Source organism: Lepidochelys kempii, chromosome 12, assembly GCF_965140265.1.
Source record: "Lepidochelys kempii isolate rLepKem1 chromosome 12, rLepKem1.hap2, whole genome shotgun sequence".
Lineage (NCBI taxonomy): Eukaryota > Metazoa > Chordata > Testudines > Cheloniidae > Lepidochelys > Lepidochelys kempii.
Genome location: NC_133267.1, coordinates 25402995 through 25418790, shown reverse-complemented (window position 1 = coordinate 25418790; position 15796 = coordinate 25402995). Strand labels below are relative to the sequence as shown.

Below are 15796 nucleotides of genomic sequence, written 5' to 3'. Positions count from 1 at the left end.
TGCCTTATTTGCAACAAAATAAATCCACCTTCTTGACAATCCAAGAATGGGAATCAGAGAAAATTACCTAAAACTATGAAAGAAAAGGATAAGCAGACACAGGCAAAGACCTGGTATTCATATGGGTAAAACTCAAACAGATGGGAACTCAGGTCAGCTTCAGACTAGGATTCAGGGTTTATTTTGCCCAGATTAGTTCACCCATCCCCATTCTCAACCAATTTTTTTGATGAGCACCTCACATATCAGAGGTGTAAACAACCCTGAACCAATTCTCTGCCCTCGCCTAGCTATTTGGCAAAAATAAAAACCATCTTCCGTATATTTTTAGCCCTAGCTAGCAATGTTACAGGGAGAGAAATTGCAAAGAAATCATTAGCAAAATTATTTTAAAGTTGTAACATCTTCAGCAATAACAACTTTCCAACCCTACTTAGCACTGTTAGCTGTATAAACTAACATTTTAAAAGCAAGAGCTTGGCTTGTAATCAACTCTGTACGTACCAACAAAGCCTAAATTCTGAGATATCAGTTTTAACCCTTTCATGAGAAAATCATTTGCATTAATAGAACCAGGTGAACAACTTACAACAAATAATTTATAAGGTGAATTTAGCTCTTTTTCCTGTTCATAGATTGTCTGCAAACAGACCTGTGACTTTATACATTTATTTGAGATTCAAGTTGTTTGACAAAAGCTTTGTGTGACCAAATCTCTGTGAAATTCTTAAGCACCCATCCTGCAAAGATTTATGCATGTGCTTAACTTGCACATGAGTAGTCCTTTTGAGTTCAGTAAGACTAATCATGTATTTAAAGTGGAGCATTTGTCTACGTAAACTCACAGATGCACTAGTCAGTTTCACTAAAGACCCAATCCCAAGACCATTGAAGTCAAAGGGAATCTTTCTATTGACTTCAATAAGACTTGGATCATGGGACATTCAATGAAATTAAAAGGTGGCAAATTCAAAACCGATAAAAGGAAAGACTTTTTCACACAATACATAGCATTTAGATATCATTGCAAAAGAAGTCATTGAGGCCAGGAACTTAGCAAGATTCAAAAAGGGACTTGTCATGTAATGGATAACAAGAATATCCAAAGTTATAACAGTTAATGCTCACAACAATTTTGGAAAGGATATTAAATCTCAAAAATCAGGGTTTAAACCAATGTCTATTAGATTAGATTGGTAGATTACTGGGGTGGGTTGGGGGGGGGTCAAATTTCCCAGGTCTGCCTACTGTGAGTTCTTAGACCTTCCTCTGAAGCATCAGACACTGGCCTTTATAGCTACCTCTACAAAGGGGAAAAAACCCCACTGCTGGCCCAGGTCAGCTGACTTGGGCTTGTGTGGCTCAGTCTCCAGGGATGAAAAATCACCATGGAGACGTTCGTGCTCAGGCTGGAGCCCAAGCTCTGGGACCTACAGAGGTGGAGGGTCCCAGAGCTTGTGCTCTAGCCTGAGCCCGAATGCCTAGACAGCAATTTTAGCCCTGCATCCTGAGCCCTGCAAGCCTGAGTTAGTTGACCCAGGCCAGACACGGCCATGCTGTGGATCTTTTATCCCTGTATACACATAGCCTATCAAAGACTATGGAGTAGATAGACTTCAGCCTGACCTGATATGGCAATGCCTTCATTCATAAGGTCAATGCCCTTATGTGCTCAACGGAGCAATAGCTCAGTAGCCTGTCATGATCTTGTGAGGGTGAAAGAGACTTTTAGTGTACTCTTCTCTCCTGTCTTCCCAGCACTATAGGTGTGCTATGATTTTGCCACTGAAATCACAGAATTCTCTTATTTGAAAGTAAATGCCTGTGTTAATGAATTGTGTTACTGCTACAGTTCATTATATGTATTTACTTTCTTACTGCAGTCTTTGGAACAGTAGTCTGATTAACTGGTGCAGAGGAATAATGATGCATCGATATTAAATGTTTCCATTTATCTTTTCAGTGTGTTCGCACTAAGGATGTTCCACTTAGTGATCCTTAAAATAGCCCCTCTAAATGGTTCTTTTTCAAATACAAGTGCAATGCATGCAGATGAATCTGTGTAGCAATTTTAAATACAAATATCAAAACATTACAGACTCCTGAACCCGCGCACATCTATTGCGATGGGTTCTCAAAAATGTAAGTGCCTGCTGACCTTATAAAATGTAACTGAGGCTTTTGAAACATCTTATGAATTCAGACAAAACAAACATAAGCTCATATAAACTGCTCAGAATTACACTGGCACAGACCCAAAAGATGACACCTGTGATACTCCTCCTGTTCTGAGCTACTTTCACTTTTTAATGTTATAATTTTCTCTACACCATTTAGAGCCACGTAGGACAGGTTTGCTAGCTTTATATACTAGCAGACTGTGCTGTGCTATGGCACGTGCCTTCTTTTGAACCTGAAGTAGATTATTCGCTGTGTTCAGTCCTGTATGTTCTGCTCATTATCCCCTAAGTAAATTCCACTAAGTTTGTCAAATAAGATTTACTATTTATGTAGACTCATTCTTAACAGCTCATGTTTCTTCCCTGTTTGTAATCTCATCTCTTATTCATGGGTTTCAGAGGAACAGCCGTGTTAGTCTGTATTCGCAAAAAGAAAAGGAGTACTTGTGGCACCTTAGAGACTAACCAATTTATTTGAGCATGAGCTTTCGTGAGCTACAGCTCACTTCATCAGATGTTTCCACGGTAAACATCTGATGAAGTGAGCTGTAGCTCACGAAAGCTCATGCTCAAATAAATTGGTTAGTCTCTAAGGTGCCACAAGTACTCCTTTTCTCTTATTCATGTGTCTTGAATCTCTCCTGCCACTGAAGTGAGACTTACTGGGCTTGCCTTCTCTGACTTTAGACCCTCATTCTTCCTCCAGTCTCCATACTTCCCCTCTCTGTCCCTAAATAGCAACCATTATTAGAAATCTCTGTATGTGGATCCACAGCCAACCAGCCATCTCTCACATCTCACATGTGGTGCTTCTCCATCCAATTACCATATCTTCATCTGGGTCTGTAGTAGGAAAATTACTGTGGATATTTACTTGGGAGAGGAGCGGTAAGCGAACTGTTGACATGTGCACTGTCTGTAGTTAAAAATATGTTCTGCATTGTTCATACAATCCTTGAACAGGGCACCTTAATTATGTAACTCTTTGGGGCTCTAACATCCGGTGTTTATCCTTGAGGAAAGCTTTCATTTTCTTTACATGACACAATTAACATAAGAGGTTCCACAGGAGATTAATTCGGTCTAGGTTCTTAGTAATGAGACACAGATAAAGTAGAGAATAAAATAAGTGACTGCATATCTTCTGTTGAAGTTGCAAATGTTTTCGCAAAGGCAACAGCTCAGGTGCAAAACAGGAACATAGACTTTTGGTTCTTGGCCTAAGGCAAAAATATCATTTATGCATTCATGTACATGCTGTCCGAGAAACAAAACTGCTCTTCCCAAAATGTGTTCTGGCACTCAGAACAGTTTGAAGGAACGTAGCAAAAATAGCGTCAGTGGGAATGCACAGAACAGCCTCAGCATTAGGCCACTAGAAGCTCAATGCTACATGGTTTAATTCTCTGGAAAATTCATTTTTATTTTTGCTGAAGCATGTTCCTAACTTGGACGTTTTGAGTAACAAGCATGAAATCTTTCTCTGTTGTGCTTAATAATTTGCACTGGCTGGAGAATTTTGAAAGAATCTACAAGTCCTGCACATATTGAATAGCTTGCTGTGAATATTTCACCTCTTACTTCAGACTTGTGGATTTTAAAGCCAGAATGGACCATTCTAATTATCCAGTCTAAACCCCTTGTCATGAGTCTCCCTTATGGGCCAAATCATGGACTGCTTCTCACCAGGAGGTATGGGGAGAAGGTGGCTGACTGGAGATACTCTGAGGACTTTCATCAGTGCAAAGCAGACACATGTACTGTGCTATAGTGAACATACTAAACTGTGCTTACACCGGCTACAAAAAGGAACAGCATGTGCTGTCACACACTAGGAGGCACACAGTGTGGCAGGGCCCTGCCCATGCTGCTAGCCTTGATGACATGCTGCTTGGTGTAGTCACCAGCCCTACACAGCCTGAATATTAGGTCTATGCTGTCTGGCTCCTGCACTGATGTGCTAGTTGGAGAGGCTCCCTGTGCCTGCTCCCTTCCTAGGGTATTGGCAAAGGGGAGCTGTAATTATTTAGCCCTTCATCTGGAAGTGACCAAGAGTGGTCCAACGAGTATCCTTGGATTTTCTGGTCTTTCTTTGTGTGTCTTCTCTTTGCCAGGCGGTCTCTTAGTGATCCTTCTTCCTTTCAGAGGGTTGCCAGGGGTGCACTGTGTCTCTAGATGAATTGTGGAGCAATCACCCACCCCAAGATGTTCTGCTGCTGCTATTGGCTCTTAGCAGGCGTGCCACCTTTGCAGCCAGCATATCTGAGCAACCGTGTCAAATCAGGGACTTTCCTGAGGTTGCACTTGACCCTGCACCTGTGAGGTCTCTCTGCTGTTACCAACTCTTTGTGCTGCCTGAGGTGAGGCAAAACTATTTTTACAAGCAGATGTCTTTACTGATAGCTTTAAAATTGCAGCTCCAGGGTGGCGCATGGGGTGTTGTATATAATGAGAACGGCTTGAATAACAGAACACCAGTGTGATTATAAAAAAACACCCTCCAGATTAAAACCCAGAAAGCGAACTGAGTGAGTGCGACCTGAGATGACATTCCACTGCAGGCGCTACATTACAGGTGCCACATGGAAAGAGCGGAAAAGAGAGGCTAGTAGAGACCGTAATTTACAAAGGAAGATCTTTGTAACTCCTTAACTTATTAATGTGGAGAAAAGAGTAGATCGGGGTTCTCAAACTTCATTGAACCGTGACCCCCTTCTGACAACAAAAATTACTACACGACCCCAGGAGAGGGGACCAAAGCCTGAGCCCCACCACCCTGGGTGTGGGGGGCAAAGCCCAAGCCCCACTGCCCCAGGTGGGGAGGCCAAAGCCCAAGGGCTTCAACCCCAGCAGGGGGCCTGTAACCTGAGTACCCCTGCCCAGGGCTGAAGCCCTTGGGCTTTGGTCCCGGGCAGTGGGGCTCAGGCTTCAGCTCTGGTCCCAGCAAGTCTAAGCCAGCCTTTGTGACCCCATTAAAATAGGGTTACGACCCACTTTGTGGTCCCAACCACAGTTTGAGAACCACTGGAGTAGATTAATGGACTGTGTTATAAGAACCCTCTCAGCATGAAATGCCTTCTTATTACCTGGTAGTTGAATGTGTTGGGCTTTAGATGGAGTTCCACTGTCTTTCAGGATAAAGGTAACAAGGTGCACTTTGGGTTCCAGCCAACTGATTCCCATGGTGAGATAAGCATGTGTGTCTGCAGAGTAACAGAGAACATGCAAAATGAAACAGAAGGACAAATATCAGAACTGGGAATGAGGAGGGAAGGAGCGAGGGGACAACAAAACAAACCAGCTGTGGCTTGCAGTCACTCCCTCTTTTCTAACCTTACACTGATCCTGGGCTGCTGTGTACCTTAGGAAGCTGTGGGGCTAAGTTACGGCAGCCTCCCTGCGCCACCATATGGTCTGTAGCACTGCCTGGAATCTCTGCAGCACTATGTTCTGCCCTGCCTCTAACGTACCCCTCCCAGGCCAGCCCCTGCTCTTGTCCAGGGCTTGCAAAGGGGTGCTTGCGAGACAGCCGTACAGCTGTCTTCCACAGACCTGGCGCCAGGATAATTGTCCCCCAGTTGGAGCCAGGATTTGTAGGCCTCCTTTTTGCTGCTCTGGCAATTTTACCTGGCCACTAAGAGGAGGGGTGATGATTTCACCCATTATTTTTATCAGAAATGTGTGTTATGTCACATCATAGCAACCTTAACTCTGACCCAAAATAAACCCCATTCCATCAGAAACCTCAAAATACACAAAGGAGAGAGGAAATACACACACACACACACACACATTAAGGACACACACTGATCAATATCAACTGCAAGGAGCATACATAATGTTACCATAACAATGATATATGCTTTCCTATTAAGTATATTTACAACATTATTATCAAGAAACAACAATAACAAGGACTTACTTCCTAAAAGATCTTATTGTCCATTGACAAATATATTAAGTAATATTTCCCATTAACAATAGCCCTTAAGAGAAAATACATTGATTTTGGTATCTGACTAACACAAATATTATACTAAAATCCCTACTGACCCATCTATCTCTCTATCTTAGAGTTTTATACAGCTAGTATCTATGCATCTTCCATGTAAACACCTCGTAGATCTATTTGTCAGATGTGAGAACTTCCTTTGACTTTTGAAAACTAACCAGAGGTTGAATTAGTTCAGAGGCTGATGACAAAACCTTTCTCTGTTGTTATAATTCCTTTCTCAGTAAGCTTCATCATTGAATGATAATCACATCTGGCTTTCAAATACTGACAGTTTCTTAAACACTCTACTGCTCCTGCCTTTAAAAACTGCCACTTGTGGGAACCAAACTTGAAAATGTTTGAAATTTTCTATGTAATGTTATCTAATGGTGTAGGCAGATGGGCACAAACACACAGAAGACAATTTCCAAAGGTTTCAACAAGGAGCCATTTTAAAGTCTTTTGATCTCCAAGTGCCTACTCAGTTTAATCAGCATTTTCAGAAAATCTTCTAGTTGCTATTGAGACTTAACTGAAAGAGCTGGAAAGCATGAGACTATTGCTCTTCTTTAAAAGTTACAAGGAGATCAAAATCAGCCTTATAATGGGACTATATTTTCAGTCTTACCTAAGGGGGGAAAACCTACTGGTTCTCCCTAATAAAACGACCCTTATGTGCTGACCTGGAATGCTGGCCCCCAGACCCCACTCCAAAAATACTGCCCTCCACCACTTGAGTGGAATGGAGAACTATCAGTTCAGCAGTTAGCTATGGAAAAATCCTGTTGCTCTCTCTAGGCTGAAACCAGTCAATTGAAGGAGCATGATCAAGTGCTGATCCTACTCCTACTTGAAGCCAATGACAAAAACTCCTATTGGCATTATTAAGGGCAGGAATTGGGTCAGTAACTCCCATTGAAATCAAAGGGAGCAGGATTGGACCCCCAAACCATCCATAACAAATAATATTTTACCACTTGGCTTAATTAAAACTCCTCTCCTTCAGATACATCCCGAGATTTCCAGGGGTGAGAGGTTTCAGAGTAGCAGCCGTGTTAGTCTGTGTTCGCAAAAAGAAAAGGAGTACTTGTGGCACCTTAGAGACTAACAAATTTATTTGAGCATTTTCCACTGAATGCATCCGATGAAGTGAGCTGTAGCTCACGAAAGCTTATACTCAAATAAATTTTAGTCTCTAAGGTGCCACAAGTCCTCCTTTTCTTTTTCCAGGGGTGTTTAACCATGTGGAACGTTTGAAAGTGTAGTAAAAAGCTGTTGGTGTAAGACCAAAAAAAAGGACAAAAGGCAAATTTTGAAATCGAAATAACTTTTTAGTGACCTGTAGTTCAAAACCATTTGCCAGATGTCCTTCCCACTTCCCACAAACATTCTCCTTGGCCTTCGTGTTCAACGTGGGAATTCTCAGCCCAAACAATTTTCCTAAGACAAAGTTAGAGTGGGACTAAAACAGGGTTTTGATCACTTCTCTGTAATGAACCCTATAGTTACCATTCACACACCATTGATCAGGTTGATCCTCCAGTTTCTCCGAAGCATGGGGCTATTGGCAAGAGCAAAAATCAATGGGACACTGTTTTCTGCCCCATCAGGGTCAAATGCACTGATAATGATGGATTGCTTTTCCCTCTGAGGTGTGCAGAGATGGGATCTGGAGTAGTCTCCTACTAGGAATGGAGAGTTATCATTGACATCCAAGATGCGGATTGCTATATCAGCAGTGACCATCATTGATGGGCTACCTGCAAGAAAACCGCAAAGTGAAACAGATAAAATTGCAGTGAAATTATTTCTGAGCTGGAATTACAGCTGTTTACAATATTTCCTTGCTCTTCTGGAAATCTGGAACCAGATCTTCAAAAGTGTTCAGTACCCAACTGGCACCCAGCATACTGAACTGTTTTGAAAATCTGGCCCTGATTCTGGGTGCTGAGCCCTTTTGAAAGCTTTGGCCATAAAACTTGAGGAAGTGGGAAGGTTTGTGTAATTCCGTGAAACCAAACAGGCATATAAAGGAAATGAGGTTCACAGAAAGCCTTAATAGAATACAGTTCTGAATCAGATACTATAATGCAATCATGGGCGAACGTCTTAGGTAATATAACAGCTAGTATCTTGGAAGCTTCCTCACATTTTCAGCCCGGCCATACAGCATGACTCATTTGGTCTTGAGAACCTTCAAGTAACTTGTAATGAGGAGTATGAAAGCACATTTCTTTATCTAACTTTGTCAGAAATCCTAACCCTTTCTCACCATAGGAAGTCAGTGTAGACTTTCCAGTGCCAAATTTTCAGGTGTTCTCAACCATTTACACCTATTGATTGCTAGCATACAAGTGAAATGCACTCAATTCCAGCATCCAGTCTGCATGACCAAATTCTTGTTTGTGTGCACACATGTATGCATGCATTTTTGTGTCTGCACATTTAGTGACAACAGCTGAAAACATGGCCCCCAGCTGTCCTTAGTGCATTGGTAAAATTAAAACCAATAATCTTTATTTTTTTAAACTCAGTACTTGGGTCTGAATGCAGTCTTTCATGTGATGTATGACATAGATATCACTTGTAGGAGAAAGGGATAAAAACACCTCTTTATGCTGGCTTGATACAGCCACACTCAAAGGAACATCTGTAATTTTAAGCTCTTCATAAAAGACATGTTCCTAGATCAGAGAATCTAAAGAAGGATGACAAAGATGTTCAACGGATGAGAATTTAAGTCTCAATCCATGTGAGGAGGATGCTCTTAGGTGAACCCATTGATATTTCTTAGAAGTTGCAATAAAACAATATGTATTGGCAAATACTTCCCAAATATCAGACCTAATCAGTATAGTCATGAAATTCCTGTCAGAGTTAATGGACAAAGATACGCGCCAAGGCTGTCCATGTACTCTGTCCCAACCAAATGATCAAAAGCCAGAATGACTTGTATTGTGTGGCAAGTCCTGTGAGCCTCAAGTTGAGTCACTAGCACCTTTACCAATATAAATTTGATAAAGTGGCGGTAGGAAAAAAAGATCCCTTACTAAGTAGTAGCAGCCAGTATCTGTGTTAGAACTGTAGAGGTGATTCCACTGTTGCCAGGTCAGTACTCAGAACACTATGTGTACAGTTACAGATAGTTCTATGAATGGACCCTCCCGCAGTAATGAGGGAACACTAAGCTAAGACATCAGGATGCAATCCTGGGATGTGCCGAGTTCCTTCCATAAGGTGCTGAGCTGCCTCAACTCCTACTGGCTTCAGTGCCTTGCGGGATTGGGCCTTTTGAACACTTGTGGCTATTTATATTTTAGAATGAATCATCCTATTTGTTTCTCACTGCAATTGTGTATAAAGAAATGTGATCAGTCATTTCCTTGACCTTGCCCCTTTAAATGCATTCAGTGATTTACCATTCAGTGGTGGTGCTGGGTTTCGGCAATTTGAATGCCAAGCCTTTCATCCACTACACACTACAGCCAGATGACTACTGCTTCATATGACACACAAGATTTTTATATAATTACAATACTTGCGTTCACATATGATTCTTTCATTGACAGTGACAATAGTAAATTCTCTGTCTGGTGTCAGACACAGGTGTGAATCAGACAGGCTGAAAGACGAATGTTCTTGTCTGAATTAGTTGGAGTTTTTTTTAAGTAAATTTGTTCGTGACATCATTGAAGTGTGAATCATTGCTGAGAAGCAGCGTTTATAGGAATAAATGGTTGATATGCTTTACTTAACAGCTTTGGTCTTTAAAAAACAACCTCGTCATTTTCCATCCATACAATCAGACCATGCACCTGTGTCCACTGATTGCAGTGGTGGTAGAGTTAGAAAAATCAAAATCAAGTTATGCTGTTTGGGATGCTGAATGAGAATTGAATATCACTCAACAAGCCCTCTTGTTAAATACAACTGAAAGCGTTTTTTAAGTCGGGACATTTCAATAAGGCCATCCATATACAATTCTTAGTGTGGAGGGGGATGGGAAGACAGACTGTTAATCAAAGCCATTTCACCACAGAAAGAATAGCTAGTTTTTCTTTAGGTATGTTTCAAAATATTTGTTAAATAATTTGTTTTCTTGGCATTAATCAATTTCCCTTAAGTTTCCCAGCTCTATAGTGGTCACTTTATTTTTAGATAAATAAATAAACAAAACACCCTGGGGGGGGAAAAGTGATATCTCAGGTTGGTTGGTTGGTTTGAAGGTGAAACAAAAGATTAGAGTCTTCTCTCAATTACATTGATGTAAATTTGGTGACTTAGTGATGTTCCTTCAAACTTACATCATATAAATGAGAGCAGAATTTGGCTGTGACAGATCGTCAAAACTACTAATCCTTGCAGTCTGTATATCTCAGACTTGGATGCATAGATAATGCATAGGTCCAGGAGGTGCAACCTGTCCTTTTCAGTAGTAAATGGACCACCAGTAAGTCCATGAAGGAAGGATTTTGGTGCAGGTGTGTTCTGCTGCACATTTCATATACGGTAATGACAAAACTGTCAGTTTTTACCTCATAATGTAAACACAAGCCCAGCACTGCTTACAGAAATCTTTAGTCCCAGGTTCCTAAAGTAAGCAGGAGTGAAACCTTAAGCTAGAAGTGGCAAAGAATCCTGTGGCACCTTATAAGGTGCCACAGGACTCTTTGCTGCTTTTACAGATCCAGACTAACACAGCTACCCCTCTGAAGCTTAAGCTAGAAATCTCTCTCTCCATGCTGTTTGCAAAATTAGTGAAATCATGCAAGGTTTCATAGACTCATGATGCTCCTGTCTTTGTAATCAAGACAAACTACATGGAGAAACTCCAATCTGAGAGGTGTGTCAAAGTCTAGAAAAAGTAAATCTTTTCTGTCTCCCTTTTTGCAAATGCATATGTTATGCCAATATAGACTGAATGTCTTATTTAGACATATATCCACTTACAAACCTGTTTGCATCACCTCTGAGTTTGGTCCTCTATCTCTTCCCTGTGCCTGAGAGCAAAAGAAACCTCTCTCATCCAAAACCAAATACACATTCTTACCTTTGTCCTGAGCAATAACCTGCACTGTGTAAACATTCTGCATCATTTCTCTGTCCAAAGTCTGCATGACTCTGACTTCTCCAGAATGCTCATCAATGGAAAGCCAGTTCATTGAATCATTTCTTAGGGAGTAACTGTAAAGTGAAATGTGATAGAGGTGATCTATAGTATGTTCATTTAATATTTTATTAAATGAATAATCAGACCATGGCCTACTGTTTTGTTATTAGCCTGGAATATCATTGCACATTCACAACGAGCAGAATATGCTTTATTCCTCATTAGCCTGTCAATTCTACTATGCACAGTTATGATGCAGCTATTAATTATATAATTCCCTTCACCTTTCCCCTGAACAGTAAGATTCAGACTGTGGCATAAAGTCAAAATCACGAACGTGAAAATAAAGGGAGAAAATTCCAATCTGCTAAATCATAGAATCTGCTAAATCAAAAATTAAGATGGAATTGATAAAAAAAATCTAGTGAGTCTGAAATATTCAAGCCCAGAGCTTTAAAAACAGAAACTTCATTGTATCAATAAATGTGAAAATAACCCTGTCTCCTTTCAGGAATTCTTAAAGGAGTATTATCTTTAAACTGGAGACAGTAGATAGAAATTCTCCTGGGCCATAGTCTCCCATAGAGGGATACAGGTGATTTCCACTGAAGTCAATGAGAGGGCCTCTTATTCTGTGGAGTGTGTGGGCTGTGTAGATCAATTTCAGTTCAGTGAGTTAAATCACTTGTGGGCCTGATTCACAAAAGTGATGGTTTTATTGCTACGGGTGAAGAGTTATGGGTGGCAGGCAGAAGAGATGGGGTTGGAGAGAGATGCACACCACTATTCTCAATCTGACGTTTTGTCTGACTGGTGGTGGTGGTGGAATTTTTAGGGCCACATCATCAGCTTCACCAGCGCTCCATTCCAGCATGCCCCTGGCTCCAGTGCATCCTGCAAGGAGGATTCCTGGAGCTAGCTACACCAAGTCTGTGCCAGTTGACAATTCCATGACATTGAAAGAATCCCCACCTGCATATTCATGGACTTTGATATCTGATATGGTGGAGAACGGGGAGCCAGAAAATGAACCTGAGGGGGACGAGATGGATGTTAGAAAGGCCAGATGAGGAGGAGGCTGCAATAGCCAAAATGGGAGAGAAAAGACAATGCTAGCATGTTGTAGCATGCATTTGGAATAGAGCCATGCAGCACTTTCTGAAGTTACCTCTGGCTTTCCCAGGGAAAACTGTATTTCAAGTACTGAATACAAAATGGAAATCCAGAATTTTGAAGGCCCCCAGGAATCTGTTGGATAGGATTCCCTTTGTGTTTATATTTAATATTGAACACTACTAGACCAGCAATTAATCCATTTTTTAAAGGATCAGATTAAAATTGTGTCCTTATTTTAATGCTGTTTGGGTACATGTTTACAGGAACAAATAAGAGGTAATTTGAACTGTAGACTGTGCTCTGAAGGAAATTATACACTGGCTCATTAATTCCTGCTTGCTTTCTGGCAGGGTGCCAGGGCATCTATAATTTACCTCCTCCATTTTAGCCAGAAATCCAGACATTGCCTCTAAAACATGCAAGAATTTTTCATTCTCTTTTGCCCTGGATGCTCTTTAAACAACTGCAATTTCCATTTTAGGTTTTGAATAAAAAGTGAACCGTTAACCTTCTATTTGGTCAAAAAAACCCAAAACCCATGCTTCATGGGCTATTGCAGATGAGTTTAGAATTTTGAATGTATTCATCTATAAATATATTTTTCTATCTACTCTCCCCCATTTAAAGGTAATGCTCACATGCTGGTATATGCAGTTCCTGTTCATGTGTTAATTTGATAACCTCTCCAGCATCATTAGGGAAACAAACTCTCCATGTCCAAATGAACAAAACGATCTCGCAGTAAGCATTCCTTATACTTGACTTTTACATTTATTCAGACAGTGAAGGATATAAATGTGATCACATTTATGAAAGAATGGGTACTGCATTGCCTAAACAGGAGCCAGATTATGGCCTACACAGGAGAAGCTCGAATAAAGTCTACATGTTTCAACTCAGTTTCCTACAGATCATCCCTTTAACTTAGGGGTGGATTTACTTCATTGCTACTAGCAGGAGAGGTGTGGGTGTAGCCCTCAAAGCCTCTGGGTAATGGTGTTTCTACAAGGAATTTTCATGGATCTTGGGGGAGCCATGGAGGGCTGGGGCAATTGTGCCCCCTCTCTATTCCCTGCTCCCACTCTGACCCACTTCTACCTGCCTCTGCCCCTCAGGTTGTTTCACAGTGCAGCGTAATCACTGGGTTAGGAAACTGATAACACAGGGCTTGATCTATTGCCTATTCAACTCCACAGCAGTCTGTCCATATGGATCAGGACTAGAGATGGCAGTATTATACATAAGGAAATCCCTACAAGTTTGAGTGTGGTATGGTGCTTTTCTTCTGGTTCCTCACTGCCCAGCCACATTCCTCCCAGTCATGGATTTACCAATGTGTGGATGTGGTGTTTTGGACTCAACCTTTATACCTTTGGCTCCCTTCTAGGGGAAATTCACAATGCCACCCACTCCACCCTTCCTGGGGCTTTTCTGAGGGTTGGGCCTGGCCCCAAGTGTTGGAAAGTTGCCAGGGTGGGGAATGTCCTTTTGGACTGAAATAATATATTTCCCTCTCAAATCAAAAGCATGCCAGCCTCTCATATTATTCTTTTTGATCAGCCAGTTCTCTCCAGGCATCACCTCCTACAGTTCCTTAGTGTGATAAATTCCCTAGTATGACTATTCTAGTTCAAGGTGTTGTCATTTCAGGGTTATAGATTCATTACTGAAGATGGTTTTGTCCCATATATCAAAGAATCAGGCCAGGGGTGGCTGTCTCTAATGATTCCTGCTGTTGGGCTAAACGCCATGTCAAGGCACCAGAAACAACCATGTTAACTGAACACATCATTCTGGGCTCTTCAAAGGAGAACATTTCAGAGTGCTTTAAAAAATCATCAGTCCCAAAGGATGCAACATAGCACAATTTCATCAGATAAAGGGAAAGTCTTACCTTAATGATGGTGTGTAGATGTCAGGATCAGTAGCCTTAACAGTCAGTAGCACTGTTCCCAACTCTACGCTTTCTGGTATGCTGACCTCATACCTTTTCTGTGTAAGTACAGGTGCTTCGTTTACATCCTTAACCAACACATGCACTGTAGCTGTAGAGCTGGCATCCTGCTCTTTCTCAACCAGTTCTTCATTGTTTCTCACCGAGACAATCAAAACATACTCCTGAACAGTCTCGTAGTCAAATTCCTGTAATCACATTAATTGGGTGTCTTTTTAAGTCAGGCTAGTCAAAAATTTCCTGACAAATTTTTTGACAGAAAATCGGGTTTTGTGACTGAATGAAGGCTTTCACTAAAAGTGGCTGCTTTCTGTGGAAAGTATTGTCTTTCAGTTAAAAAGCTGAACACCCAAAAGCCAAAAAGTTTAAATTCATAAATGCTGTTGCCTCAGAGCAACAGTTGTAGTCTGTCTGCCTCATGCCCCTATCCTCCTCTGTGGGCCAGGTTCCCTCGCCAGACTACATCTCCCATGATACACCAACATTAAAAAATTCCATGATGTTCAGCAGGCTGTGACTCAGCAAGAAAGGAGACTGTGGTGCATTATGGGAGATGCAGTCTGTCCAGGAAGCCCAGACCAAAAAGAGAGAGGGGATACAAAGCACACAAACTACAACTCCCTTGAGGCACTGTGGTACCATTTTGACTAGAAATTTTTGGTTTTAAATTTTTTGCCACAAAGTCAAAATTTTCCATGGGGAGAAACCATTTTCCAAATAGCTGTTTTTGTACGTCACCATGTTTAAAGGTAAGCTATTTCAATCACTGTGTTTTGAATTATTTAAAAAAATAGGAATGAAATAAGTGTTTCATCTGAATTCTTAACAGAGATGAACTGAAACCAACCACCTATATCTAAAGCCCTTTGAATTTCACTGAGAGGAAATTTGAATAGCCAGATCCAAACCTATGCCTAGATTTTTGATCTGGGTTGGAACCAAAACTAGAAGGAATGTAATTTGGGTTGTCTGTGAGTTACATTTATTGAGAACATACTTTTTCCATGACAGCTTCGAATGGTGAGAATTTGAGACTTCTACCACTTAGCCCAAATTCAAACCCTACCCTAAACTTAATCTCAATACCAGTCCTTCTTTAATTCATAGGACTGAGTTCTGCCTTCAGGTATCTTGACTGGGGGCTTACACCTCAAGGCATTTATGTTGTATTATGTACAGTAAATCTTTCAATCTATAAAAATACAACAGTAATTACTCTTGTGTTTTGGACCATTACTATCAAATATCCTATTCTATTTGTGAAAGGGTTTCCCATTACATTATTAGCATTTGTGGTTTAACATGTAAAACCTGCAGGTCAGCAAGCACAGCAGGAACAGTTCAGAGAGATGCTCATTATATGCAATATTTCACTAAGGCTTGGGTGTAGAAATCTCCTTTTTTCCTTATTTGGTCATGGCACAATACTCCATGAGCATTCT

The 15796-nt window shown here is 41.0% G+C and overlaps 2 protein-coding genes across 5 annotated transcripts in view; one reads left to right on the top strand and one right to left on the bottom strand.

Moving 5' to 3' along the window:
* The window catches only part of PDP2 (pyruvate dehydrogenase phosphatase catalytic subunit 2), a 173003-nt gene that overhangs the window by 82992 nt on the left and 74215 nt on the right, over window positions 1-15796 (top strand). The gene's annotated exons all lie outside the window — the stretch shown is intronic.
* The window catches only part of CDH16 (cadherin 16), a 62040-nt gene that overhangs the window by 3355 nt on the left and 42889 nt on the right, over window positions 1-15796 (bottom strand). For all 4 annotated transcript variants that reach the window (XM_073307926.1, XM_073307924.1, XM_073307923.1 and 1 more), the window contains exons 13-16: window positions 14295-14542; window positions 11225-11358; window positions 7695-7934; window positions 5267-5383 (exon numbers count right to left, since the gene is read on the bottom strand). In XM_073307926.1, coding sequence (XP_073164027.1) covers window positions 5267-5383; window positions 7695-7934; window positions 11225-11358; window positions 14295-14542 — 739 coding nt within the window. The remainder of the gene's footprint in view (window positions 1-5266; window positions 5384-7694; window positions 7935-11224; window positions 11359-14294; window positions 14543-15796) is intronic.